Source organism: Pantherophis guttatus, chromosome 10, assembly GCF_059756535.1.
Source record: "Pantherophis guttatus breed Tessera chromosome 10, ASM5975653v1, whole genome shotgun sequence".
Lineage (NCBI taxonomy): Eukaryota > Metazoa > Chordata > Lepidosauria > Squamata > Colubridae > Pantherophis > Pantherophis guttatus.
Genome location: NC_142072.1, coordinates 28,327,875 through 28,355,290, shown reverse-complemented (window position 1 = coordinate 28,355,290; position 27,416 = coordinate 28,327,875). Strand labels below are relative to the sequence as shown.

Below are 27,416 nucleotides of genomic sequence, written 5' to 3'. Positions count from 1 at the left end.
ACTAAGAATGTGTGGAATGTTGGTGGCCATGATAAACCATGGTTTCTAGGCTTCCGTCTTCCTGTCTGTTGACAAGCACATCTACAAATGGTAATTGCCTAGTCTTTCAGGGCATTTCTTTTGATGATGACAAATGTGTCATCCATATAGTTGCACCAAAATTTAGGTATGTAATTTTGAAATGCAGGGTGTTCTAGTTCGCGCAGGACAATTTCTACAATGACTCCTGATAATGGGGATCCCTTGGGTATCCCTTTTATGTGCTCATACATTTCCATTTTGAACATGAAGAAGATATGTTGATAGTACTAGTGTAGCTTTGTGATTTGTGTCCTGGCTAGGTTGTTCTGATTCTGTGCTGTACTCTTCTTCTTGCATTCAGAATTAATTAGGCCAGTTAAGTTCCCAGCTCAATCAGATGTGTCCAGGTAGGTCCATTCCATAAATGTAGATTTCTTTTTCCATACAACACAGCACTCAAACTAACCTCAAGCCCCCTGCATCTTTAGCATTGACATATCTCTTGTCTACTCACAGGTCTTTTGTGGTTTTAGGCCAGCCTTCTTTACTTTGGGCGGCTGAGCATTTCACCTCATTGGGGTTTTAATGCTCTTGACCAGTTCCTCATAGCGCCTGAGAAAGGATCTATATCGAGAGCAATGTTTCTCAACCTTGGCCACTTGAAGATGTGTGGACTTCAACTTCCAGAATTCCTCAGCCAACCATGCTGGCTGGAAAATTCTGGGAGTCGAGTTCACACATCTTCAAGCAGCCAAGATTGAGAACACTAGTTAGCAGCCTATGCGTCAGGATCAACTGGACTATAATTATCGCTGCTGACTAGGGTAAAGCCCTTGCCTCTTTAACATCTCTTCTAACAGTCCGATCAAGCTGGCTGCAGTTGCCCAGCCAGCCTCCAGCTTACCCACGGTGATCTCTGCCACACATGGCCAATGCTTTTCCCACATGGGAGGCGGATGGATGCCAAATCCTTTTTGGATTTGGACACTTGGAGACACCATTTCTTCTAGGAGGCATTTCTACACGTGCCATATTTAAAACTTGGACACAAGCACAGCCTCATAGCTGCAGGGAATCCTTTTAATGGCCGAAATTGTGCCCTGCATTGTCCGTTAGTGCAATGCTTGTTCTTTACTCCAGGCTTCTGTTTGGGAATCAAATCGGTTGGAAGCAACGTTCCTTCACAAAAGACACCGGTTCTTTTTCACTGTTCACTGCTTTGCAGAAAGGCAGGATTGGAGTGGGGTGGCACTTTTCTTTGTCCCCTGATATTTAGTTCTTTCTGTTGTCATTTTCACAACTCAGTTTTAGCCAGATGTCCTCTATTGTATAATATCTTCTGGTCAATTTTCCAGTGAAACAAAAACCCTTCCCAGATTGATTTTCTTTGCTTTCCCCACAGGGTCTCTCAAGAAAACACATAGAAATGTTTCATAAAACTTAAGAGAAGAATAGGTATTTCTGACTCACCCACCCCCCAAAAATATCAGCAAAAAATATACTGATTTTCCCCTGATCCTCTTAGCAGTTGAGAAAGATGATGACCCCAGCCTAAGACTAAACTACCATACATGGCTAGCAGCTTTGACTCCCTCCCTGTTCTTATGGCGGAATTCACATCACATGCTAAATACAGGTTAGCAGCAACACAACTGGTTTGTCCTATCTGCTGTAATATAATAAACCATGTTATGGCTTCAGAGGAGGCTTTTGTTCACAGAGTATGCTATGACACTGGCAAATTCCACAACACTCTGGATTATAAATTGCAAAGCCTGCTTTAGCCAAGCATGCTGCATGATTTAGCTGAAATACTGTGAAAACTCTTTGCCATGTTTAACCTCCACAATGCTTGGGATTACACATATAGCCAAAGGGTTTCACTTCCAGCAGTTCTTGCTACTTAAGATGGAGATCCACAATTTCTTTTGGGCCCATCTGTCCATTTGGAATCTAGGAAAATGTCACAAAAACACTCACAAAACATCTGGCTGTTTGTGCATGGCCAGAGGGAAAACAGTGAGTTGTTGCTTGCCATCTTAGACATAAGATGTCAGCTTGGTTTACCTTTATTTTTTCCTTTTTCTGTACAGATGAGTATGACTTCACAACAAATATTGAACTGTAGCTGGCCATGTTTCTCTTCTATCAATGTTCTTGGGGGGGGGTCAGATGTTCTAGGGGGAAAAGTTTGTTTTTGTTTTGTAGAGTGCTAAAAAATATTAAAATCGGGTAGAGTGTGGAGCCTATTTGATGCCAAAGGACATGTTATTGGGTTACTTACTGTTGTAAATCCAATAAGACTCCCTCCTTCTACTCTGTGCTGTTCTCCAGCCCCTTTGGCTTGGGGTCTTGGAGTTCCCTTCCTCCTAAGAGCTGCTGTATCTGGGCTGCAGAAATCTGAATGATCCTTAGATGGCAGCAAAAAGATATAGAAAGCCCCGATTCATTGGGTTAACCTCACTCTTCCTAATCCTTTGGCTGTGGACCCAGGAGAGATGCTGAGGCTTCAATAGGAAGTCTGTGAGATTTTCTGACAGTTCTGTTCCTAAGAGAGGTGGGATGGTTTTGCATAATCCTGGCAACAAAGCTGCTAACCCCATCACAGACCTAGAGCAATCGAGTGTAGATGCTATAAAAATAAGCAGCCATAGTCAGAGACTATGCAAAGTACCGTATTTTTAATGTGAATCCAACTAGTTGTCAGTCCAAATATCACACTTCTAAGCTGCACTTCACCATGGTAGGATGTTCTGTGGACCCAGCAATTGTGGTTTTTTTGTAAATCTTATTTAAGCAAGTGTTTTAGTCTACAGGACTAAAACAGCTGATCATTTAGGGACTGAAGTTTTGGCAGACCTCTCCAGGGCTACTTATGACCTGGATTCAAAATTTTGATAGCTGCCCCCCCCCCATGGTCACATGATCATACTGGGGCACATTTTCCATGACTTATGCTTTTTGCCAGTTTCTGGCAAAAAATGCCAATTGCCAACAATGAATTTGCTTAACTATTGTGGCTCCTGCTTAATAACAGAATAACAGAGTTGGAAGGAATCTTGGAAGTCTTCTAGCCCAACCCCCTGCTTGGGCAGGAGACCCTGTACCATTCTGGAGAAATGGCTGTCCAATCTTTTCTTGAAAACCTCCATTGATGGCACACCCACAACTTCTGAAGGCAAGCCCTTCCACCAGTTGATTGTTTTCACTGTCAGGAAATTCTTACTTCAGTTCTAGACTAGTTCTCTCTATGATTAGTTTCCATCCATTGCTTCTTATCTTGCCTTCTGGTGCTTTGCAAAATAGGTTGACCCTCCTCCCTCTTCTTTGTGGCAGCCCCTGAAATATTGGAACACTGATATCCTGTCACCCCGCTGGTCCTTCTCTTAGTTAAATTAGATATACTCAGTCCCTGCAACTGTTCGTTCTTTGTTTTAGCAACTAGTCCCTTAATCCAGAATGGGACAACTCACCACAGCCAACTTGTTGGCATCATCTTGCTGCATCCAACTTCCTGTGGGACAGCTTGCTACGTCCAACTTGCCATGGGACAACTCATCATGGGACAATTCCATGCTGGATAGCTCAACACAATATATATCCGCCACTGTTTCTTTGACAGTATTTCTGTTGAGAAAAATGGAAATAATGTAGAAGAAACAGTGGGGGGGTTAACATTTATCGTGTGGAATTATCCCATGTGGATTGTCCCACAGTGAATTGTCCATTGTGAGTTGGCTGCAGCAAGTTAGCTGCAGTGTGAGTCAGTAAGGCTTTTGATAAAGTAGACCATAATCTACTACTTGATAAGATAGAAAAATGTGGGTTAGACAGCATCACCACCAGATGGATTCGTAACTGGCTGACCAACCACACTCAGCATGTAGTCCTCAATGGAACTGCATCTACATGAAGAGAAGTATGCAGTGGGGTGCCCCAAGGCTCTGCTATAGGCCCAGTACTCTTCAACATCTTCATCAATGATTTGGATGAGGGGATAGATGGGGAACTCATCAGATTTGCAGATGACACCAAGCTAGCAGGAATAGCCAATACTTCAGCAAATAGGCTTAAGATACAGAAGGATCTTGACAAACTTGAACTATATAACAACATGAAATTCAATGGTGAAAGAAGTAAGGTTCTACATTTAGGCACGAAAAACAAAATGCACAGGTTACAGCATATGTCCCCGGTGGCGAACCTATGGCACACGTGCCAGAGGTGGCACTCAGAGCCCTCTCTGTGGGCACATGCGCCATTGCCCCAGCCCAGCTCCATTGCACTTCTCTTGTCGCATTTTCCACTATCATTTGCTGGACTAAAAAATGCACGAAATAGTATTCTGCCTTCATCGCAGTGCATTTGCTGTTGTTGCCTCCATGGCCTGCCCCTTGCACAACAATGAAATTTAGCGCACTTCACAGTGGGGGAGACGGGGTCCCGTCCTCCTCCTGGAGCCCATTACAACACGAAGACACAATGCAACCCTGCGTCATCTTGATTCGCTTTAGCCTCCTGGATGTCAGTTGCTTTTCCTGCAGAGCTGACTGTGTTGGGATGCCCTGCCTCCCTGCCAGCCAGCTGGGCTTTCTGCCTACAGCTGAGTGTGGGTGTGCTACTCCTGGTCTCCTCAGCCTCCAGACGTCAGATTCCCACCACCCAGCACCAGTTCAGGGGCTCCTTCCACCACACCGAGGGGGGAGAGAGAGGGAGGGAAAGAGAGAGAGAGAGAGGAAGGGAGGGGGGAAGAGAGAGAGGGAGGGAAAGAGAAATGATATTACTTTTTTTTCTTTTTTATTGTTGCTAAACATAATATTTCAAAAGCAGAAAAAAATGAAGGGGCATAAAATGCATTTATCACGTTTTTTTTAGAACAATTAGCTGAACTCTGCGTTGTTTATCATTATTTTAGGTAGTAACACCTCATTGTTCAGGTTAAATTGCCGTGTTGTGATAAATAAGTGGGTTTTGGGTTGTAGTTTGGGCACTCGGTCTCTAAAAGGTTTGCCATCACTGGTATATGTGGTACTTTGCCCAATAGTAGTAATAGAGTAGTAATAGTAGTAACTGTGAGAGGGATCTTGGAGTCCTAGTGGACAACCACTTAAATATGAGCCAGCAGTGTGCTGCAACCATCAAAAAAGCCAATGAAATCCTAGGCTGCATCAACAGAGGGATAGAATCAAGATCACGTGAAGTGTTAATGCCACTTTATAGTGCCTTGGTAAGGCCACACTTGGAATACTTCATTCAGTTTTGGTTGCCACGACGTAAAAAAGATGTGGAGACTCTAGAAAGAGTGCAGAGAAGAGCAACAAAGATGATTAGGGGATTGGAGGCTAAAACATATAAAGAACGGTTGCTGGAACTGGGTATGTCTAGTTTAATGAAAAGAAGGACATGGGGTGACATGATAGCAGTGTTCCAATATCTCAGGGGTTGCCACAAAGAAGAGGGAGTCAAGCTATTCGCCAAAGCACCTGAGGGCAGGACAAGGAGCAATGGATGGAAACTAATCAAAGAGAGAAGCAACCTAGAACTAAGGAGGAATTTCCTGAAGTGAGAATAAGCAACCAGTGGAACAGATTGTCAGAATATATTCATGAACTGGAATAGGGCATAGCAACAGGTCAGCCAATGAGGGCTGTTTGGTAACTGAAAGATAGTATTTGTTGTATGGGGCCATAAGAGACAGTTGGGAATCTGGGCGTGGCTTAGACTTGCTGAAATGAATAAGAGTTAGTTTGGCCTCTGTAATGGCAGCCTCTGTACAATATATTAACTTCTGTATTTCTCTACTCTGTAATGACTTGCTTCTATGAATATTGCTTCTGTGCTCCTGATTTGTATGCAGAATTCTCCTGTATGGTATTGTATATAAAGAAGTTTCTTATGTAATTTGAATCCTGCTGAAGTTTATTTAATTGTGTCTGATTGTGTGTGCTGCAACAAACTCTGACAGGTTATGGGCCCAGAGCACTCAGAAAGACTGAACTGTAATTAAGCTGAAGGACTGCCTGTGTTAAAAGAGAAACAAGGCAGAGAAGGCTTGCAGGATGGCTGTTGAATTCAGGGAGAGCTCTCTGCCTTGTTTGGGAGAGAAGAGCCTTGGTAGTACAGTGGTCTAAGGCACCCTGTTATTAAGCTGGTTATTAAGACCAGCTGCCTGCAATTACTGCAGGTTCAAATCTCGCCAAGGCTCAAGGTTGACTCAGCCTTCCATCCTTTCTAAGGTAGGTAAATTGAGGACCCAGTTGTGGGGGCAATAAGCTGACTTTGTATAAATATACAAAAGGATGAAGGCTATTGCTGAGCACATTGTAAGCCGCCCTGAATCTCCGGAGAAGGGCGGCATATAAATCAAATTAAAAAAAAAAATTGTATTATTTGGGCTGCAAAGATGGAGTGTTTCCTGAAGGCTAAGGAGCTCTGGGATATCGTTGTTAATCCACCCAAGGGGCCATTAGCAGCAGCAGATCAGAGGCAGCATGATAAAGCAATGGCCTACATCATCTTAAGTTTAGATGATGAACAATTTATCAATATGGCTAATTTAACAACAGCACAGAAAGTCTGGCTGAAATTGAGAAGTGTGCATATGAGTGTGTTAGCATGCAATATTGTGCAATTATCAAGAAAATTATACAGAGCCCGGCTTGAACCACATGATTATGTGGAGTAGCATTTTGTACACATGCAGACTCTATTTGTTGAGTTAGAACAGTGTGGAATGAATATTCCTGAATCTCAGAAAGTGCTGTTGGTGTTAAACAGTCTGGCTGAAACATGGGAAATTGTTTCTGCAGTATTTGAGCGCAAACCAGAGCAGGAATTGCATTTGGAGGCCTTAAAAGCTTGTTTAATTTCTGAGGAGCAGAAATGCCATTTTAGAAAAGGCCACGAGGAGAAATTCCTTAGGTGCCCAAGGAACAGAACAACAGACAAGATGACTACAAAGAGAAATGTAGCAGCAGAAGAATACAGCCCAGCAACAGAGGCGGTGCTTCATCTGTGGTGAAAAGACACATTTAAAGAGAAACTGTTTGCAAGGAAGAAACTATTTGCAAGACAGAAACTGTTTGCAAGGAAGAAAATCAGCAGATAGACAAATTGCTGTGGCAAAAGTCAGCTATTGCAATAGCAGAGACAAATGGTTAATAGACAGTGGGGCTAGTCCAACAATTGTTAACAATTCAAAATTGTTTTTCAGGATGGATCCAGCTGGAAGAGATGCAGTAGCCTTGGCGAATGGCCAGAAGGGTAAAGTGATTGGAAAAGGCAGTGTCCTGGTTCCATGTTTGAAGCAAAGGTTTATATTAGTGTGCCTGAAATGGAGCATAATTTACTGTGTCTCTAGTTTGGACAAGCAAGGATTTGAGACCACATTTGTAAATGGGAGGTGTCTTATAAAGAGAAATGGGAATGTATGTGCACAGAGCATAAAAGAGGATAATCTTTATGTGTTGCAGGGACAAAAGGTTCAATGTGCACAAACGTTTGGAAATGTGGCACAGCATGATTCATGTGTTCATCCCTTGCATAGAAAGCTTGGCCATGCCAGCTTCAGAGTTTTGCAAAAGATGGAACAGTTTGGAGAAGGATTACATTTAAAGGGATGTAAGGCATATTTGAATTGTGCAGTATGCAAATCATCAAAGTCCAAAGCATTCTCAGTAAGCAAGGGTAGCACAAGGCAGACAACAAGAGCTCTAGAGTTGGTACATGCAGATTTGGTTGGGCCAATGCAAGCCAGTTTTGGAGGAGCAAAGTATATGCTGGTCATTGTAGATGACTACAGCAGGTTTGGGTTCTGCTATTTACTAAAGAGTAAATAGAGGTGCTACAGAAATTTAAGCAATGGGTAAGCTTCATAGAATAAGGTATAAACAACAGGTATGTCAGCTGCAAACGGACAGGTTCAGAATTCATGTCAGCAAGTTTTCAATAGTGGTTGAGACAGTTGGGAATAAAACGCAAACACACAAATCTGTACACAGCAGCTGAGAATGATGTGGTCGAGAGACAGAATTGAGTCTTACAAACAATGAAGGATTCACTGCTAGAGGATTCTGGTCTGAGCAGGTCATATTGGGGTGAAGCCATGTTGACTGCTAACTATTTAATCAATAGGCTGTGGAGTTCCTCTATAAATGATACTCCATATGCAGTGCTATATGGGAGAAAGCCATCTCTGGCACATTTAAGGGTGTTTGGAAGCAATGCGTGGGTGCATATTCCACAGGCATTAGAAGAAAGGGACAACCAAAGGCTAGAAAGCTCAGGCTTACAGGCTATGAGCCTGGCTCAAAGCGATGAGCGATGGGAGCAAGAGAATAGTGATTTCCAGGTCTGCTAGCTTTGCAGAGCGAATTTGGAACAGAATTGATGCCAATTTTTGGAATGATCCACTTAGTGATGGTGTTCCACTTAGTGACAGCAACTCACTTAGTGATGGTGTCAGCATTCAGGGAGGAGAAAGTGAAAAAGCACAAATAAAGGAGTCGGAAGATGACTCAAGTATGGTGCAAGAGTGTGCTAACAGAGAAGAGCAATCAATGCCACACAGGTCAGAGCGATGGAACAAGGGGATTCCACCTGGCAGGTATTCTGCTAGTAAAGTAAAGGTGTGTAATGTAAGGAAGTACTGGCATTACCTAAATTTGAACAAGGAAAATGAAAAGAATCCATGGACACGGAAAAGAAATCCATGGGTGAACATAGAGTGTTCACATCTATGACTTTGCCACAGGGTTGCAAAGCCATAGGATGCAAATGGGTGTACAAAAGGAAGATACTACCCAACAATGAGGTCCAGACCAGACATAGCTTGTGCAATAAACATTCTAAGTCACTTTACTGCTGCACCAACCCAATTGCGTTGGACAGGTATAAAAAGGAATTCTTAGGTATTTGAAGGGAACTGTGAATTTGGGTCTTCAATACAGGTCTGGGAAGGATTTGACCGGAAGCGTTGCAGCGAGATAGTAGGGGATTAGCGGGCTCTGACAAGCCCTGCGAAATCCCGGGCTGACGAACCGCTGCAGAGGGGTCTTTGGACCAGATCTGTCCTGTAGGGACAGGGAAGAAGGAGAGGCACCTCAGAAGATCAAGAGGAACAGGCAAGTTCCTCGAAGGTCAGAGGAAACTCTCCCTGACTCTGCAGCGGGGGGGTGGCGGCCATTACGACTGCCAGTAAACTGGGGCAACTCGACCAAGCATTGTGCAGGAGCGGAGAACTGAGTGGAACATTGATGTCAGGTGAGTGACATCTAACTGATAGGCAGAAAGGGAAAAAAAGAGGACTTTCAAAATAATTGTAAATATCCTGGCAATATAACAGTGGCTAATAGGGGTGGGGAAAGGATGGAAGAAGAAGACTAAGTTATAAAGTGACAAAACCCGATCAGAAAATTGTTTTTTGGACTTAATTATTTGGAGAACTTTAAAAAATTAGAAGAATTAAGAACCCGAAAAGATCCTTCTTTAATTTGGGAATTTTAAAGGGAGGAAGATTAAAGAATGAAGAAAAACCTGCTAAAGATTTTAAATTGAAACTGAATTGGAATCTAACATGGAATTTGGACTATACAAATCTGGACTGAACTTTAAATTGATTTGGTGCATATAAAGGTGGAAAAGAAGAAGAGGAAAAATTAAATAAGTAAAGACTGTTAAAGCAGATTGCAAACAAAATGGATGCTTTTCTAGATTGTTGATTGCAATTGTGGATTGTAGAGAGCCATCTTCAGGAGAAAAAAATGCTACAACACTGAATCTTTGTTTTGGGGAAAAAAACTTGGACTTGTGAATTGTGAGAATGTGAGAATTTTTAAGGAGGCTTTGTTTGCTCACAAGTGCTTTGAGGATAAAAAAAAGAGGATTACAACATAACTTCAATTGGAATAATATCAACCTAGAAAGAACAAAATGGTGCAGGAACTTAAGAAAATAATGAAAATGATGTACTTATAATTGAAAATGGAAATAAGGGAAATGACCACAATGCTGCCTGGAAAGTTGAAACTTGATGATCGAAAAATTGACTTAAGACATATTCAAGCTAACAAAGAAATAACTAATGAGAAGCAAGAAAAAGAGACTGACAATAAAGAAGACAAAGACAAGGAGATTACTCATGGAAAACTAAATGATTATGTGGGTAGTAATAATAAAAAGGAGAACTTTAAAAATTACATTGGGATTAACAATGGAAAAAATAGAAAAAGGGGAAAGAAAGAAAGAAGGAAAAGAGGTTGGATTAGAAAGAATATAAAAAACTTAAATGATTACACTGGGATTATCAGTGGGAAAATAAGAAAAATGGAAAAGGTATGGAAAATAATGGGAAAGACACAGCAAAATAGAAGAGTTTATGATTTTAAAAAATGATTATACTGGGATTAACAGTGGAAAGATAAGAAAAAGGGAAAAGAGAGTTCAGGATTTTATAGTACAAAAGAAAAGGAGAAATAAAAATAAAATAAAATAGAAAGATAGAAAGGGAGAAAGAAAGGGAAGAGGAATATGGGGTAAATGAAATGAATACTAGAGAAAAGATGAAGTTGTGCTATTAACGAAGTAATTTTAAACTATATGGATGTATGATGAATGTAACAATTGGAATACTTTGAACTAATGAAGGGGATTGTAATAACTGAAATATTCTTAATTACATATTTGGAATTTAACTAAAAAAGAAAAGAAAGCTGAAATGATATTGGATTATGAATTAATTAGATATATTTAATTGGTTTTTATAAATATGTTGACAAGAGAATTTAAGGAAATAATTGGGAATTGTATTATGTTGTATGAATTTAAATTTAAGGGTACTGGATTAAGATTGATACTCAATTGATTTTTTATTGAATATTCTTAATTAATGAAATTATGATAAATGGATTATTTTTAAAATAAGAGATAAGAATATAAATAATTGATGAAGTAATAGAATGATAATGATGAATTATTTAAGTCAATATGAAGAAATGACAAAATGTAGGGATGTTTAAGAATTGAAATAAGACACAGAAACAAGAAGTTTAATATATGAAATTGTAGTAGTTGGAATATCTGGGTTAAGATACATACTTAATTGGTTTCTACTAATATGTTGAATTGTATTATTTGGAATAGATGATAAAAGAATCATTTGGGATTAGAATAAGAGAATTTAAGGAAATAATTGTGGATTGTACTATATTGTGTGAATTTAAATTTAGAATATATGCTATGATAAAAATTGAACATATAAAATTGTGTTAAAGATGAACAAAAATCTGTACAAATTTAAGACCGGGCCAATGTTCTGTTCAGAAAAGATGTATTGTATGTTTGTTTGTGTTTAAAAATAAAAAAAACTTTACAAAAAAAATTCAGGTCTGGGAAGAATATTAAGATACTCAATTTTATTTCTATTCCAGTTATGAAGGGAGGAGTGTCAGAGTATATTCATGAACTGGAATAGGGCATAGCAACAGGTCAGCCAATGAGGGCTGTTTGGTAACTGAAACACAGTATTTGTTGTATGGGGCCATAAGAGACAGTTTGGAACCTGTCTCTTATGGAAGCTATTAAAACTGGTAGCCTCATGCACTGGAAGTGAGCCAGTGCAGGAAGGTCAACCCAGTCAGAGGGTCCAACCATCTCCACCCAGAATGCATGGTCCTAGCGGTTCTTAGGATCCCAATTATTTATGCCCATATACTTCATCCCCTTTAGTCTTCCTCATTTGTTATTATTTTAACAGTGGCAGAAAGTGATGCCAACAGAAAACTAAATATTTTATTTATTTAGCATATTTATATATCTACCCATCTTGCAAGGAAGTGACTCTGGGAGGGTATAACTACTACTTTTATAAAAGACTGGAAACGCTTTATAAACGTTTTGCTGAAAATGATAAAAATGACCTGGATTTCTGGATTTACCAATTAATAAGGTTGAATATGGGGAGAAATTACAGCGTTATGTAATTCAGAAGGGAAGAAACTGTTTCAAGAAGGCCTATAACCGCTGTGAAAAATATCGGAAGTAGCTTATTTCTTTCTTTTCACTTTCTATTGTTTTCAACACTTACTCATTTATATTTATATTTTTTTCTATATTATTTTCTATTTATCTTTTAACCTTGTAAAAAACTTCTTTAATAAAAATTACAAAGATGTGACCCTGGTAGTATACAAACATAGCAACAGTTAAAAACTACACAGCAGTCTAAAAGAGTCAAACATAAATAAACACATTAAAAACCCGAGATTGAAGGAAAACTAGTCACCACCTCATAAAGCCGCCTGCTAGCCTCCCCATGGGATCCAGATGGCTGATGAAAGAAAACTTTAACGTCTTTCTGGAAGACTAACTGAGATGGGACTAAACTCACCTTGGGGAGAGGGGGCAATGAAGGGGGAAAGAGCCACAGCAGAAAAACATGCCCCCTGGATCCCCCCAGATGGAGCTCCTTTGGGGATGGGACCCACAGCATATCCCACTGACTTGACCTGGTGGTAGAAAGTTGCAGTCACCAGGGAGGCTGTTCCTCAATCTGGTCCCATTCCATACAGAGCTTTAAAGATGAAAACCATCACCTTGAATGGGACCCAGGAACAACCTGGCAACCAATGTAGCTCACAGAACAGAGCTGTAACATGCACCCTCCAAGGGGTCACACATAACTGCCACATTCTGTATCAGCTGACACTTCTGGGCACTCTTCAAGGGAGCCCAAGTACGGCATGTCACAGTTGTCCATTCTGGAGGTGACCAGAGCAGGAGTGACTGTGAGGAACCTCACAGTCCAGGAAGGGAGGCAACTGGCACACCACATAACACTGTTGAGAGGCCCCTCTAGCCACAACTGTCACCTACATCTCAGGCAGGAATTGTGAGTCTAGCAAGACCTCCAGATGATGCTCTGCTTCTGTCTAGCAAGGTGAATCCAGCAGTCAGCACCACATTATCATTATCTGAATCCCTCCCTCTGCCCATTTTCTGCAGCAAACTTTGTTGATATTCATAAGTGCTTCACATTTGTGAAAAATGATATCTTGCATGAGCTCACTACATCCTTGGTTATGTTCTACTCTGCTTCCTTTGGAATGGAAGAGCATGTAGAACTTTTTCTAACCCATTCAGATGGCCATCACATCTGCACATTGCTACGTATCTTCAGGACCAGACCATGCCCAGCAGCCCCCGACTGAGATCCAGAATCCCTTTGTCTCGCCTTTCACATGCTCTCAGGGACTCCCACCAACCTGCCCACATGAACAAGACGACCACGATAATCAGGATTTCACCGGCTCGCAGCTGTTGATTTTTGTCTCCCATTTCCTTCATTGTTACTTCATCTGCATAGAGAGGAAGAAAGCAGAGCAACGGGGAGAAGGTCATCTACCCACAGTGATTTTGTCTTGATTGATTATGTGGTGTTGGTACATTAAGCCAGGAGTCTACAACATTACTACAGAATAGTGGTTTGGCTGCCTAAGATTGTTAGTTTGTTCAGCTTCCACTTGCACGTTATCAAGAGTGCACCTAGGGAGTGCCCCTAGTTCTGCACACAGAGCAGCTAAGAGGGTTCTGTGGGAGCATCAGTGTCTTCCAGGGCTTTTTTCTCCATCAATTTTCACCTTGCATCTGGGCAAGTTTTTTGCTTCTGCCATTAGTCTCACCGAAATGGTACCTATTTATCTACTTATATTTGCATGAGGTGGACAGGAGCTGAGGCAAGTGACAGGAGCTCACCCCACTTCATAGGGTTTAAAGTGCTGGAGAGCCGACCTTCTCTGGCCAACAAATCCAGCATCTTTAAGCCACTGAACCTCCATGCCTCTCATCTCCTCTAAACAAGGGGTAAGCCAAGGGCTGTTGAGAAAATAAATGTAGGCCACAAAACCTCCTAGGGTAGCTACAGGAAGTTTGTGGATGCAGCCTAGCCAGGGAGAGAGGGAGCCCCTTCAGAGATGTTCACTCCATCTCTGAGCTTGATGCTTGATGTTCTCCTGGAATCCCAGGAGTTCCCAACCTTGGCAATTTTAAGATGCGTGGATGTCAATTCCTAGAATTCTCCAGTCATATTAACCATTCAGATCATGCAGAAAACTACAATGTCCATAATTATTTACTTGGCAGGGAATTATGAGGGCTACATGTGGACAGCTGTGGTGAAATGTAGTCTGGATTGCCAACAGGAAGGGACTGCATTCCAGAAGCCCAGTGAATTTTAGATAGTTTGGTTGGGAAAAAGAGGGTCACGATAATACCTCCCTAGAAAATATCAAGAGTACACTTAATTAACAATGCAAGTAGTTGCATCGTCACCTAATCTATAAGTGAGAATAAAGGAAACTGCTTGGAAATAATCTTATGTGTCTTTCTTGGGGCCCAACATCAATTTTGCCAAACTAAAGCATATAAGATATTCTCTGAGGATCGCTGGGGAGGCACCATCTTGGCTCTCTTTCTCCTAACCAACCCACTTTGCTGTCAGTTCCTCCTGTGGAATGCAGCCCCTCCCTGCTGGGAATCCAGATTACTTTCCACAACAAAAGCGTCCAGGTGGGGAAGGGAAATTCCCCTTGAAGGGCCATACGATATAACTGTTGCTGAGAAGTTATGTAGAAGGGCAGATGGAGCTTGGACTGTCTTCTACTCTTTTATTACATGTTAAACATTTTACAATTCAAACATGAAGATTCCCCCCACCCAACAATATGTTGCACACAAAGGATCTTTATAGATACTCTACTCTGGACATCACAACTACAATAGAAGGATCATGTTGTAGAGGGCTTGAAAACCACACTTCTATTCAGCAACAGGGCAATTCCTGGCCCAAAGCATCAGGAAGAACTGTGAACTTCTAGGAAATGGTAACATGTGTGCATCTGGGCAAATGAGGAATAAAAGCCATTGCAAATGGTATAGTTCAGCTGCAAAATATTTGAAACCAGCTTTCTTCTGTATCTAAAAATGTATATATTTTATGCCTTCGAGTCAGACTCCTGACAGTTCTCCTGGCCAGATTTCAGACATAGTTTGTGCCCCCAGCTTCCTAGGGCTGAGAAAGAGGGACTTTCTGATCAACTGACTTCCTGACTCAGGCAGGTCTAGAGCTTACAGTCTCCTGGTTCCTGGCTTGCGGCCTTTCACCAACCTTAGGTAGGGTTTTAAAATATGGTTTTGGAAATTCTGGGCTTGACAGTCCTTATCTTTTCTGCAAGGTAGCCAAAGGAGACTTTTGCAGTTTGCTCTGGGGGTCCTGAGAACAGGCCCCTGAGCTGCCCATTTCTTCACCTGCCCATGACTTATTCCTCCTCTTTTCTCTCTTGGTAGATGAGTCCACAGATGGAGACAGAGGAGGGGGAATTTTAGCAGCAGCAGCAGCAGCAGCAGCAAGTTTCCCATATCACATTTGTCCCGATGCTTGACCCAAGGTCCCCCTTGGGCATTCCTGATGCTCCCCTCTCCCAGGCCCTCTGACCCATCTCCCTCCTCCCCTGCCCTCCCAACCACCATGTCCCTCTTAGCAGGTTGGCAGGGTGGCAGCTGTGCCGCAGGCCATCCCGGGGCTGCTGAGCCCCTGAGCGAAATGCAGCAAGCCGTTTTCTGATCTGGAACAGGTGCTTGACGAAGGCAGGTAACCCCAGCAGCCCCTAGCAAGCAATCTCTGTCAGACTGACAGCTTTAGAGAGCTGATGGCCAGGCATTTGCCAGACAGGGTTCATTTTTGGTGGTTAATTATGACTGCTTCTTGCTTCCAGCTGAACTGAAATGAGATTTCTGTTTGTCTTTCCTGTGCCAGCAGAATGTAAAGGTACCTGAAAAAAATGCTTTCCTTTTCCTGAAGGAGGTGGCAATTCATTTGTCCGCCTACAGCCTTCTCCACTGAAAGTTGGGGGCAGAATCTGAGACTTCCCCCAATCTCTCCCAAAGTAGGGCTTAAATTCTATTTCAAATGTGATAAAGAATACAATTATGAAATGTAGTGGATTTATTTGATTTAGCTGGGTTAAATTATTGGGTTTACTACACTGAACTATAGATAAATGGAAGTGCAAATTGAACTATTATTGCTGTTGTATTTTTATCTCTTCCTCACATATATATAAAGTTAAAGTGAAAATATCTAATACTCCTTCCTTCTCCTATGATCTCAACAACAACCCTGTGAGGTGGGTTACGCTGAGAGAGGCCCAAAGTCACTCAGCCGGCTTTTATGCCTGAGGGGGGAGTGGAATTTGCAGTCACCCAGTTTCTAGTCTTCTGCCTTAACTGCTAAAATTAAGCTAATTTAAATTAAAAATTATTTTCTACCCTTGTTTTGCCAGTCTTGGGGACAGCTGTGCCAGCCCTCAAAGGCCGAGGTTGCCCCTGGTTTCCAAAACATTTTACAGGTCTGGCCTAACGGGGCAGCTGAGGCTCATCCTGGCTTCCTCTTGGTTGGTCATGACTTTGCCAATCCTGCCCTGCCACAGCCACCCTTCTGCTTGCCTTTGTTCTTTGAAGCCAATTTCTCTGCCTCTCGTGGGGTCTTGAAGTGGACTGGCTCACTGGCTGGACTCTGGCCTTGGATGCTGATGGACTGGACGTGCACGATGTACTCGGTGTCCTCCTCCAGGTCCCAGAGGGAGCACGAGCGGGTGGTGGTGTTCACTTCCTGGATGAAACGCAGCATCCGTACGTCCTTCTTCTGCAGAGAGAAGGATGACAAGCAGGTTGTGCAAAGGGTGGAAAAGATTTCCAACCGATGACTGGTTGCCTCTCCCAATCCCATGTAAGGAGCCAGAGAGAAGAAGATGACTTTCCTCTCTTGCCTCCCCCAGCGCAGGGATTCTCAACCTTTAAGACTTGTGGACTTCAATTCCCAGAATTCCCCAGCCAGCTCTGGGAATTGCCCTAGAAGTAGCCCCAAAATCTATCCCCAGGCCCCGACTTGATGAGAGAAAGGCTCTGAAACAAATCCTTAGTGCTCTCTGCAGTTGGTTATTTTCTTGCAGACATTTCATTACCAACTAGGTAAAATCATCAGTCGTCTATAGATGTTACCTACCTGGGTAATGAAACATCTGCAAGAAAGCAACCAAGGTCAGAGAGCACCAAGGATCTCCCAGATATCCGTGCATTGCTCTTCAGGCCCAAGAAGAACTGCCTCAACATAATTCTGTTCAAGATGTCAGGTAAAAAATGAGAAATCTGGCTTTCCTTTTTCTTTCTAAAAAACTTTATTAAATTTCTAAAGTATAAAATACAAAAAAAGAAAAGAAAGTAGAATTAGAAAGAAAGATGGAAGGGTAAGGAAAAAGCAAAATTTAGGAGTACAGAGAAAAAGAAAAAAATAACTTCCAACTTCCTTTGATACAGATAAAAACCTAAAAATCAGTGTTTGAACTAGCATGAGCCGTAACAAACAGGACTTCTATCATCAGAAATCTGTGATTTCTTGACACATCCTCCTTTACCATTGTCTTGTGGGGACTGCTGAAGACAGTTAAGGTGAATTCTGAATTCATCCCAAGAACCCAAGAACGAAGAGGAAATTCGGGAGCAGCCCGGCCGAAAGCTTACCTGTTGCGAAATAGCAAACCCGATGACCACTTCTTCTTCCAAAACATCCCAGGTCACCACAGCTGAGTTGGCCTTCAGGAGCTTCACTGTGACGTTGACAGGAGCGGAGGGGCTGTCTGCAAGGAGGCAGGGTGAGGCTAGGGTACAGGTAGCCCTCGACATACATTGATTCTTTTAGCAACCATTCCGAGTTATAGTCGCACGCAAAATGTTACTAGGGCTGCTCCTTCCACCTGCAGCCTTTGCAGCTTTCCCACAGCCACGCGAGCAAGATTGGGCTCTTGGCAACCGGCATGAATGTCTGACAGCTGCAGAGTCCCCAGGTCACCATTTTGCAACCATCCCAGCTGGCTTCTGACAAGCAAGTCAATGGGGGAAGCCAGATCCGCTTAGTGACCATGAAATTCACTTAACATCTGCAGTGATATGCTTAACAACTGTGGCAAAATAGGTTTGCAACTATTTTGTGTTGCAAAATGTGTTGCAGCTCACTTAACAACTGCTTTGCTTAGCAACAGAAATGCTAGTCCTAACTGTGGTTGTAAATTGAGAATTACCTGTTATGGTCAGTGGAGAAGCAATTCGCCCATTGATGCTATTTATTTATTTTTTTGCTGCTGCTGCTGTGTAGAAAGCCAGGATGATCACTCACTAAGATGGCTTAAGGAAAAGCCATTTGCGATTTGGAAGCTAATATCTTCCTTGGTACTTAGAGTAAGCCAGGGCATCCCCAGCTCCAGCTAATCTGTGGCTTCTACCACGTTGCCTCTCACCTTTGCCAACCAAAAGCTCTTCCTGGTGGCTGAATCCATAAGCACAGACCTCAGAACAGGACCCATCATGCTTGCAAGCAGCCTTGGATAGAAACTAATCAAGGAGAGAAGCGACCTAGAACTAAGAAGAAATGTCCTGCCAGAATAATAAGCCAGTGGAACAGCTTGCCTTCAGAACTTGTGGATGCTCCATCACGGGAGGTTTTCAAGGAGAGATTGGACAGCCATTTGTCCAGAACAGGGGCGGTTTCAAAACCCGTTGCTACTAGTTCGCTCATGGGCGTGTGTGCACTTGTGTGCAATGCTCCGGGCGGATGGGCGGAGCCTCCCGCCACTGCCGCTACTGGTCCGCCCGATCCGGGGCGAACCTGAACAACCCACCACTGGTCCAGAATGTTATAAAGTCCCCTGTCATATGCAGGGGTTGGACTAGAAGGCCTCCACAGTTCCTTCCAATTCTGTTATTCTATATTCTGTATTCTATTCTGTAACTTAAGACAAATGGCCAGATGGCCACCTTTCGTCCTCGTGCAAAATAATAATTTATTTAATTTCCGAATATGTTATGGTTGCAGACATGAACCCTGATTTTTCTGAAGGAGCTCATGCATTGTTTCAACCACCTCCTTACGAGAGTCCTTAAGGCCAGATTCTCTCAGCCTCAATGTTGGTTAGTGAAATTTATTTATTTATTTAGGGTTTACTTGAGCATGGTGACTCAAGGTGGCTTACAGGACATAAAAGCACAATATAAAAGAACTAAAAATAAAAATAATAAAAAATAAAAATAATAAAATAATAAAATAATAACCCCCATCCCCACCCTGGCGACAACACACATTCATTCCAGCCATTTAATGGGCTCCATCCCGCTTTGGGTTCCCCAGGCCCGTTGGCAGAACCAGGTCTTCAGGGCCTTCCAAAAGAATGTCAGAGTGGGGGCCAGTCTAATTTCCGGAGGAATGATGCTCCAGAGGGAGGGAGCCACCACGGAGAAGGCCCTTCTTATGGGTCCTGCTAGATGTATCTCCTTAGGGGACAGGACCCACAACATTCCTTGCCTCCCTGCTTTAATGGGTCGGATAGATGTGACTGGCAAGAGGTGGTCCCTCAGATAACCTGGTCCCGAGCTATGAAGGGTTTTAAAGGTGACAACCAGCACCTTGAATTCCACTCAGAAGAAAACCAGCAACCAATGCAACTCCCGCAGGAAAGGTAATACATGCGCACACCGAAGTCTGCACAAAACCATGCAGGCTGCTACATTTTGCATCAAATGGAGCTTCCAGATGCTTTTCAGGGGCCGCCCCATGTAGACCACATTACAATAGTCAAGAGGGGAGGTGACTAGGGCATGAGTGACTGTGAGTAGGAATTGCTGGTCCAGGAAAGAGCATAACTGGCCTACAACCCGCAGTTGCACAAAGGCCCTTCTGGCCATGACTGCCACTTGCTCTTTGAGCAGGAGTTGTGCATCCAGGAGAACCCCCAAATTACGCACAGGGTCTGTTTGGGGAAGTACCACCCTATCCAAGACCAAAGGTGGCAATTCTCCATGGGCCAAAGAACCCCACACCCAGAGCCACTCGGTCTTGCCAGGGTTCAGTTTCAACCCATTGCTCCCCATCCAGCCCCTAACAGCCTCCAGGCACTGTGAAAGGGAGGACACAGCATCACTTAACTCATCAGCCCTCAGATATACAGCTGAGTATCGTCAGCATATTGATGATATCTCAGTCCATGGTGATGGATGGTCTCACCCAACGACTTCATGTAGATGTTGAATAGGAGCGCAGAGAGCACAGAGCCCTGCAGGACCCCACAAAGCAGGCTGGATCTCTTGCCTCCTATCAACACCGACTGAGTGGCCACATAGGAAGGAAATGAACCAGTATAGCCCCCCACTCCCAACCCCCAAAGCCGCTCCAGAAGGATACCATGGTTAATGGTATCGAAAGCCACCAAGAGGTCAAGTAGAGCAAGGATGGATGCACTACCCCATCCCACAACCAATGCTGTTTCTGTCCCATATCCAGGCCTGGAAGGGGAATCCTGACTGGAAGGGGTCTAGATAATCCGTTTCATCCAGAAACCTTGGAGCTGCCGTATAACCACCTTCTCAACCACCTTCCCCCAAAAGGGAAGATTGGAGACAATTATCCAACAGGCTGGAATCCAGTGATGGCCCTTAGGGAAGCATTAATCACTGCTGGAGTCCACCCACATGTCACTTCCCGGGAAGCTTTCACAAGCCAGGAGGGACATGTGTCTAAAACACAGGTGCTTGCATGCATATTCCCTAATATCCTGTCCACTTTCTCAGGAATGTCATTGTTGTGCTACACCCTGAGTGTGTACAGAGTGTATAGTGCTACACCCTGAGAGCACTTAGTGCATGTCAGAGAAGAGCCTACCTTCTGCTGAACCTCTAATCTCAAGGCAAAACAAGGGGAGGGAGGAAGAAAGCCTTCAGAGCAGCTTCGTCCTAAAAGGGCATCACCAGTCCCCATTCTCATTTGTGCCAACATTTGTAATTGAGCTCAGTCAGAAAACCAGCTGTGAATCTAAATTTGATTTTTGTCCCTGGCTTGTTCTCTATTGTCTCTGAGAACCAGATCTGGCCTCATGGATTTAAGTAACAGGAAGAAAGTCAGATTCATAAAGGATATGGATGAGGGAATAAAAGACAAATTCATCAGATTTGCAGATGACACCAAGCTGGCAGGAATAGCCAACATCCCAAAAGATAGGCTAAAGATAGAAAAGAATCTTGACAGAGAAGAACAACAAAAATGATTAAGAGGACTGGAGGCTAAAACATATGAAGAACGGTTGCAGGAATTGGCTATGTCTAAGTCTAGTAAAAAGAAGGATTAGGGGTAAAATGATAGCCCTCCAATATTTTTATTTATTTATTTATTTGTCAAGCATATATAAGATAACAGGTAAAAGTATAAACATAATTCAAATACATGAAAAGAGTAAGAGTAAAAAGGAATATTAGGACAGGGACGGTAGTGCACTTATGTTTGAGGGGCTGCCACAAAGAACGGGGTCAATCTATTTACTAACCTATTTTCCAGTTTTCCAGAAGGTAGAACACAAAGCAATGCTTTTAATAAAAGAGTGAAGCAACCTAGAACTAAGGAGAAATTTCCTGACAGTGAGAACAATCAACCAGTGGATCTTGCCACCAGAAGTTGTGGGTGCTCCATCACTGGAGATTTTTAAGAAGAGACCGGACACCACTTGTCTGGAATGGTATGGTATGGGGTCTCCAGCTTGTGCAGGGATGGAGTAGAAGATCTCCAAGGTCCCTTCCAACTCTGTTATTCTGCTCTATACAAGAAAAATATCATAGTAATGGATATTTATTAGAGGAGGCAGAGGGGAAAAATTCTGAAAAGCAGTAAAGCATGTGACTTTTATCATGACTTGCTTGTATGTTAGAAAATACTTCTTAAGCAGGAGAGCAGCTTGACGGGGGAACTAACTCCCAAAAGAAATGGTGGGCATTCAAACCAGGGATGGGCAGCCCTCTACCTGGAGGGCCTTCCCAGGGATCCTTGCCCTGAGTGGGGATCGGCTCTGTGGCTCCAGTGATTCTCTCCAACTACAGCTTTCTAAATTCTGCTTCAGAACTAAAGAAAACTTCTCCTGGATGTCTGGGTATATGATTTCAGGTGACAATCAGTTGACATAGGATTGTAGCCTTCAGACAGGGACAAATTTTCTGACTGTGATGGTTACACATTGGATCACAATTCTTGTCCTGAGCTTCATGAATCAGGCTCTGAATGCAGAGTCAGGGTGGTGGTGTTTGCCCTTGAAAACAGTACTAAGATTTCTGGCATTTGCATTAATCCCAAACAGTTCAGATTTTTCCTGTCCTACAGCTTCAAACCTTCATTTAGCAGCCTTTCAGAGCTGCAATAGCACTGAAAAATGTGACTTACTGTCAACCAGACCTCACACTTACGATCATCACAGCATTCCTCATAATCATGTGATCAAAATTTGGGCACTTGGCAACAGGCATGTATTTATGGTGGTTGGAGGGTCCCAGGGTCAAGTGATCACCGTTTCTGACCTTCCCAGCCAGCTTCCAACAAGCCAAGTCAATGGGTGAAGGCAGGTTCAGTTAACAACCACATTATTTATTTAACAACTGCAGTGATTCACTTAACAACCCTGGCAAAAAAGCTTGTAAAATCAGGCATGACTCATTTAACAGCTAAGTAGGGGCAAAAAGTGATTTGGAAAGCTATTGACTCTTGAGAAATCGGATATATATTTATTTTTATGTAGGAGCACTTGAAAGTTGCCAGTGATCTCTTGGGAGTATGAATCACATTCTTGGAAATCTTTCCTATATGAGAAAACCATTTTGTCTAAATATTGTGTGGCTCAGAGGTCACGATTTTACATCTCCCTCGTTCAAAGCACCCTTTGACTCAATTCACAGTCAGCGCCGCTGCCGGCTCCCCACCTTCCCCCCTTGAACGCTGCCAAGTGTTGCAGGCTCCCCCAAGGGGAGACCCCAGGCTCCCCCTCCTTACCCTGGAGGAATTCTGGGAGCTGAAGTCCGCCCACCCTCAAGCTCTCGAGGTTGAGAGACGCCGGCCGGTCGCAGGGACGTCCCCGGGGAAAGAGCTGTGGCGCTTAAGGACTTGGCGCGGGAAGGGGCCGCCACGGCCGCCGCTCCGGGACCTTTGGGGCGGAAGAGAGCGCGTGGGACTGGGAGCCGGCCCCCTCTTCTCGTTGCCCTCCTTCGTCCGGCCCGGCGGCAGCCCCTGCCCCTTCTCTGGAGCGGGAGGCGGCGGAAAGGCGGCTTCTCCCCCCGCCCTCCGCTACTTTCTTTGCGCTCGCTCGGTTGGAGTCCCCTCGCCTGGTTTGAAATTGCTGGTCGCTTTAAAGGCCGGGAAGCTGGACGGAGGGGGGATGTGGAAACGGCATGGACCTCGCCCTCTGCCCAACTGCTGATCCCCCGTCGGGCAACCTTAACGGATCAAACCTGAAGGGAGAGGACTCTTCGGAAACAGCCGCCTTCCCCAAAAGTAGAGCCCAAGTAGGCAGAGCTCACTCACTGCCTGTGTTTTTGGTGTCTCTGTGTGTGTGTGTGAGAGAGAGAGAGAGATTTGTTAGGTCTGTTTTTTCCTTACATTTTACATCTCTTACATCTGTTCATTTTCTTAGGATCCAAAGGGGGGAGGGGGGAGGGTCAGCCCTCCTCACAGCTTGGGTTTGCTGGGTTCAAGGCCAGAGGATTGCACCCCCCCACTCTTCCTCAACTTCCTTCTCTGAGTTGCTCCTCTTGATTTTCCACAGCCTTGCCCCTTCCCACTCCTCCTGCTTCGATTAGTGACGGTGCCCACTCTTCCTCACATGAGGTGCCTCTGCCTCTTGGTTCCCAGAATGGGAACAGAACCTTTCTGGGGCCATCTCATATGCACGCCTTGGTGAAGGGCCACTGAAGGAGAAGAGAGCCAACTCCAAACAGCATGAGCAGAATGGGAGACAAGCATCCTTATGCTCTTGAAGAGAGTGAGAGAGATGAAACATCATCCTTGGTGGAAATGTAGACCATCTACATAGATCTCATGATCAGGCGACAGGAAAAGTCATTGTTGGTTCACCAAGAGACCCTTCCCAGAATAGACACAGTTGGCATAGCAGAAAACTGCAATGAACTCGGTGCCTCTTGCTTGCTTAGTAGCCACTACTTGCAACATTTCCCCAGCCGGATTCCAGTTCTGGATTCATAACGGATGACACCGGATCCCTTTCAATAGTCTTCTCTTCAGTGGGGACCCAGACTGTGAACTCGGAGACCCTCATTCCAGCCATGTTAGTGAGCTTTTCATCAAATTGTATGTCTTGCCTTAATCAAGGAATCAGGTTGTTCCTCTCTAAGACGTATTGGCAAAAACCATTCATTTAGCTAAAATTCAAATGCCTTGATGAGAGAGAGAGAGAGAGAGAGAGAGAGATTGTTTTCCAGACATCTCTCTGCCTACCCATCATCCATATTTCTGCCCCAAGGAGGATGCTTTTAATTCTTTTTTTTAAATACCATGTAGATCAGGGCTGTCAAACTCGCGTCATCACGGCATCATGTGATGTATTGGGACTTTTTCCCCCTTTGCTAAACTCGGCACGGGCGTGGTCAGTGCGCGATGCATCTGGCCACGAGTTTGACAGCCCTGATGTAGATGTAAACTAATTGCAAAGGATCTGAAATACCTGTTCAGGAAGAGATCTTTCTCTCTAGGTTCATTTACACAGATGCTCTAGCAAAACCCATGTCATGTTGTAAGTACTGAAAACTGTTGTCATGTTATCCCTGCCCACTACAAAGTTCTTGATTGCATTGGTTCTCCTTGCCCAGTCCAGCTTCATAGCACTCAGAGGTACCATATTTGGATGTTTAAAGCACAAACTACCCCAGAAAATGCTTCTCTTCCTGGCCAGGAATATTCGTGAAATGTCACCAATAGGGTTCAACTATTGTGATTGCGTGCACAAAGGCTGTCTCTTTGATGCCACCCTTCAACCTATCCATGGTCTTCTAACCAACCATTTGTTGCCCATTCAAAATATCCTGCCTGAAGTGGTTGCCTCATTTTGCAAAACCCGCAGGAGGAAATCTCATATATGGATCTTTCTGGGAAAGGAAAGGCGCAAAGCCCGAACTAATCAAGGAAGAGAGCAGGAAATGTATTTGCAAGAGACAAGACCCAAGCATGAAAGATAAGAGAATTTTCTCCTGGCCCACTCACAATTGCATAAGAGCTGAATGCAGGTTCTCAAAGAAAATCCCTATGATGGGATCTTACATGCCTTCTGCCACGGAGCCCAGGAATATAAGCAGAAAACGAATAAGATAACAGAAAATCACTACAAGATTATGCATATTTTACTTATTTATTTATATCCTGCCTTTATTACCTTAACTCAAACTGCCAGATACTTAATCCCCCTTCCTCCTATTTTTCCTGCAACAGTCCGGTGGGGCAGGGTGGGCTAAGAGGGAATGATTGGCCCAAAGTCACCCAGCCAACTTTAAGGCAGGACTAGAACTCACCACTGTTTGTGATTGGATCAAAGTCACCAACTGGTTTTTATGCCTAAATTGGGAGTAGAACTCATTGTCTCCTGATGATTGGCCCATAGTTGCCCAGCTGGGCTTAATGATTAATAAAATAGTAACAGTAACAGTATATCAGGTTAGGGTTGGAGTTGGGGGTCTTCTAGTCCAACCCCCAGCCCAAGCAGGAGACCCCATACCACCCCAGACAAGTGGTGTCCAGTCTCTTCTTAAAAATTTCCAGTGATGGAGCATCCACAACTTCTGGAGACAAGCATTCCACTGGTTTATTGTTCTCACTGTTTGGAAATTCCTCCTTAGTTCTAGATTAGTTCTCTCCTTGATTAGTTTCCATCTGTTGTTTCTTGTCTTTCCTTCAGGTACTTTGGAAAGTAGGTTGGCTCCCTCCTCTTTGTGGCAGCACCTCAAATATTGGAACACTGCTATCATGTCAGCCCTAGCCCTTCTTTCTAAAAGGCTACACATACCTAGTTCTCTGCACTGTTTGTCATATCATTTAGCCTCCAGACTCTTTATCATCCTTGTTTCTCTTCTCTGGATACTTTCCTGGGTCTCAACATCTTTTTTGTATCAAGGTGACCAGAATTGGATACCATATTCCAAGCGTGGGCTTGCCACCATGCTGTAAAGTGGTACTATCACTTCTCGTTGCCTTGATGCTGTCCCTCGGTTGATTCAGCCTAGGACTACATTGGCTTTGTTTGGCAACTGCAGCACATTGCTGGTTTATATTTAAGTAGTTGTCCACTAGGACACCTAGATCCTCTCCCTGTGAGGACCCTGCTCACTGGTCCAAGTATTACCTATTACCTAAACACCTGTGCATTTGGTGTTTCTTGCCCAAGTGTAAATACCAATAGCACTTAAGACTTATATACCGCTTCACGGTGTTTTACAACCCTCTCTAAGCAGAGTCAGCCTCTTGCCCCCAACAATCTGGGTCCTCATTTTACTGACCTCAGAAGGCTGGAAGGCTGAGTCAACCTTGAGCCAGTCAGGATCAAATTGCTGAGTGGGCAGAGTCAGCATGCAATGCTGCACCACAGCTCCTCCAAACCCTACTCTTCTTGCCACTGAATTGTATTTTGTTCAGATCTGTCAAGATCCTTCTGCATTTTATGTCTATCTTCTGGAGTGTTGATTATTCCCCCTAGCTTTGTTTCATCTGCAAATTTGATGAGCTCCCTTTCTATCCAAATATTCAATAACAGTTTAATAGTGTTGGGACAGTCTAATAATTTAGGAGAAACATCCTGCTGTTGCCCCTTTCTTGGTCAAGCCCTTCACCACAGTCCTTGAATGGCCCTTCCATGGCTCAGCTATGAGAGTCAACAAGCCAGAATTAAGGTGTCTCTCATAAAATCCAACTTCGCTAAAGACTCCCGCTCTCCAGATAGAGAAGGCTCATTTTCTGAGCCTCTTTATAAATGTGGCAAGTCTTTGGCCACAATTCCAGCTGAACGTTAAGCGAAATGCCCCTGCAGTGGACCAAAGCAGAGAGAAAGGGATCTGAGATTTTGAAAGTCGCTTTAGCCAGGGGCAATTGCACTTTCCTCATCCTCTGCACCCCAGAGTCCCATTTGTGTTTTGCTACTCCAGAGCATCTCGATGCACTTTTAAAAATAATCCACACAATTCACTCTCCCCTTTTATTAATCTTTGAATAATGTGTTCCATTCCACCAGAGCTCTATAGCAGCTCAGGAAACAGGGCCAGGACAGGTCACCGAAGCCTTGGGGCTGGTATTATTGCAAAACTAAATCACATTTCCAAACTCTAAAAATGTCTAAAAGATTATGTGGGCAATTGCCTCGAGCAGGGGGCAATAGAAATTAGAGGCGGTGGGTGGTGGAGAGAGCTGCTAATGGAGTCCCTGCAAGTGCAATGATTGTCCACCCCCATTGATTGCCTGAGGAGCAACTGCCCAATTAACTCCCCCCCTC

The 27,416-nt window shown here is 43.6% G+C and overlaps 1 protein-coding gene across 2 annotated transcripts in view; it reads right to left on the bottom strand.

Moving 5' to 3' along the window:
- The window catches only part of FNDC5 (fibronectin type III domain containing 5), a 49,956-nt gene that overhangs the window by 13,561 nt on the left and 8,979 nt on the right, over positions 1-27,416 (bottom strand). The window contains exons 2-5 of one of the 2 annotated variants that reach the window (XR_009622513.2): positions 17,593-17,708; positions 16,519-16,717; positions 13,281-13,373; positions 3,495-4,704 (exon numbers count right to left, since the gene is read on the bottom strand). Coding sequence is in view for 1 of the 2 variants with exons in the window: in XM_034413226.3 (XP_034269117.1) it covers positions 13,281-13,373; positions 16,519-16,717; positions 17,593-17,708 (408 nt within the window). In the remaining variant the exon portion in view is untranslated. The remainder of the gene's footprint in view (positions 1-3,494; positions 4,705-13,280; positions 13,374-16,518; positions 16,718-17,592; positions 17,709-27,416) is intronic. The other variant, XM_034413226.3, reaches the window with a different exon arrangement.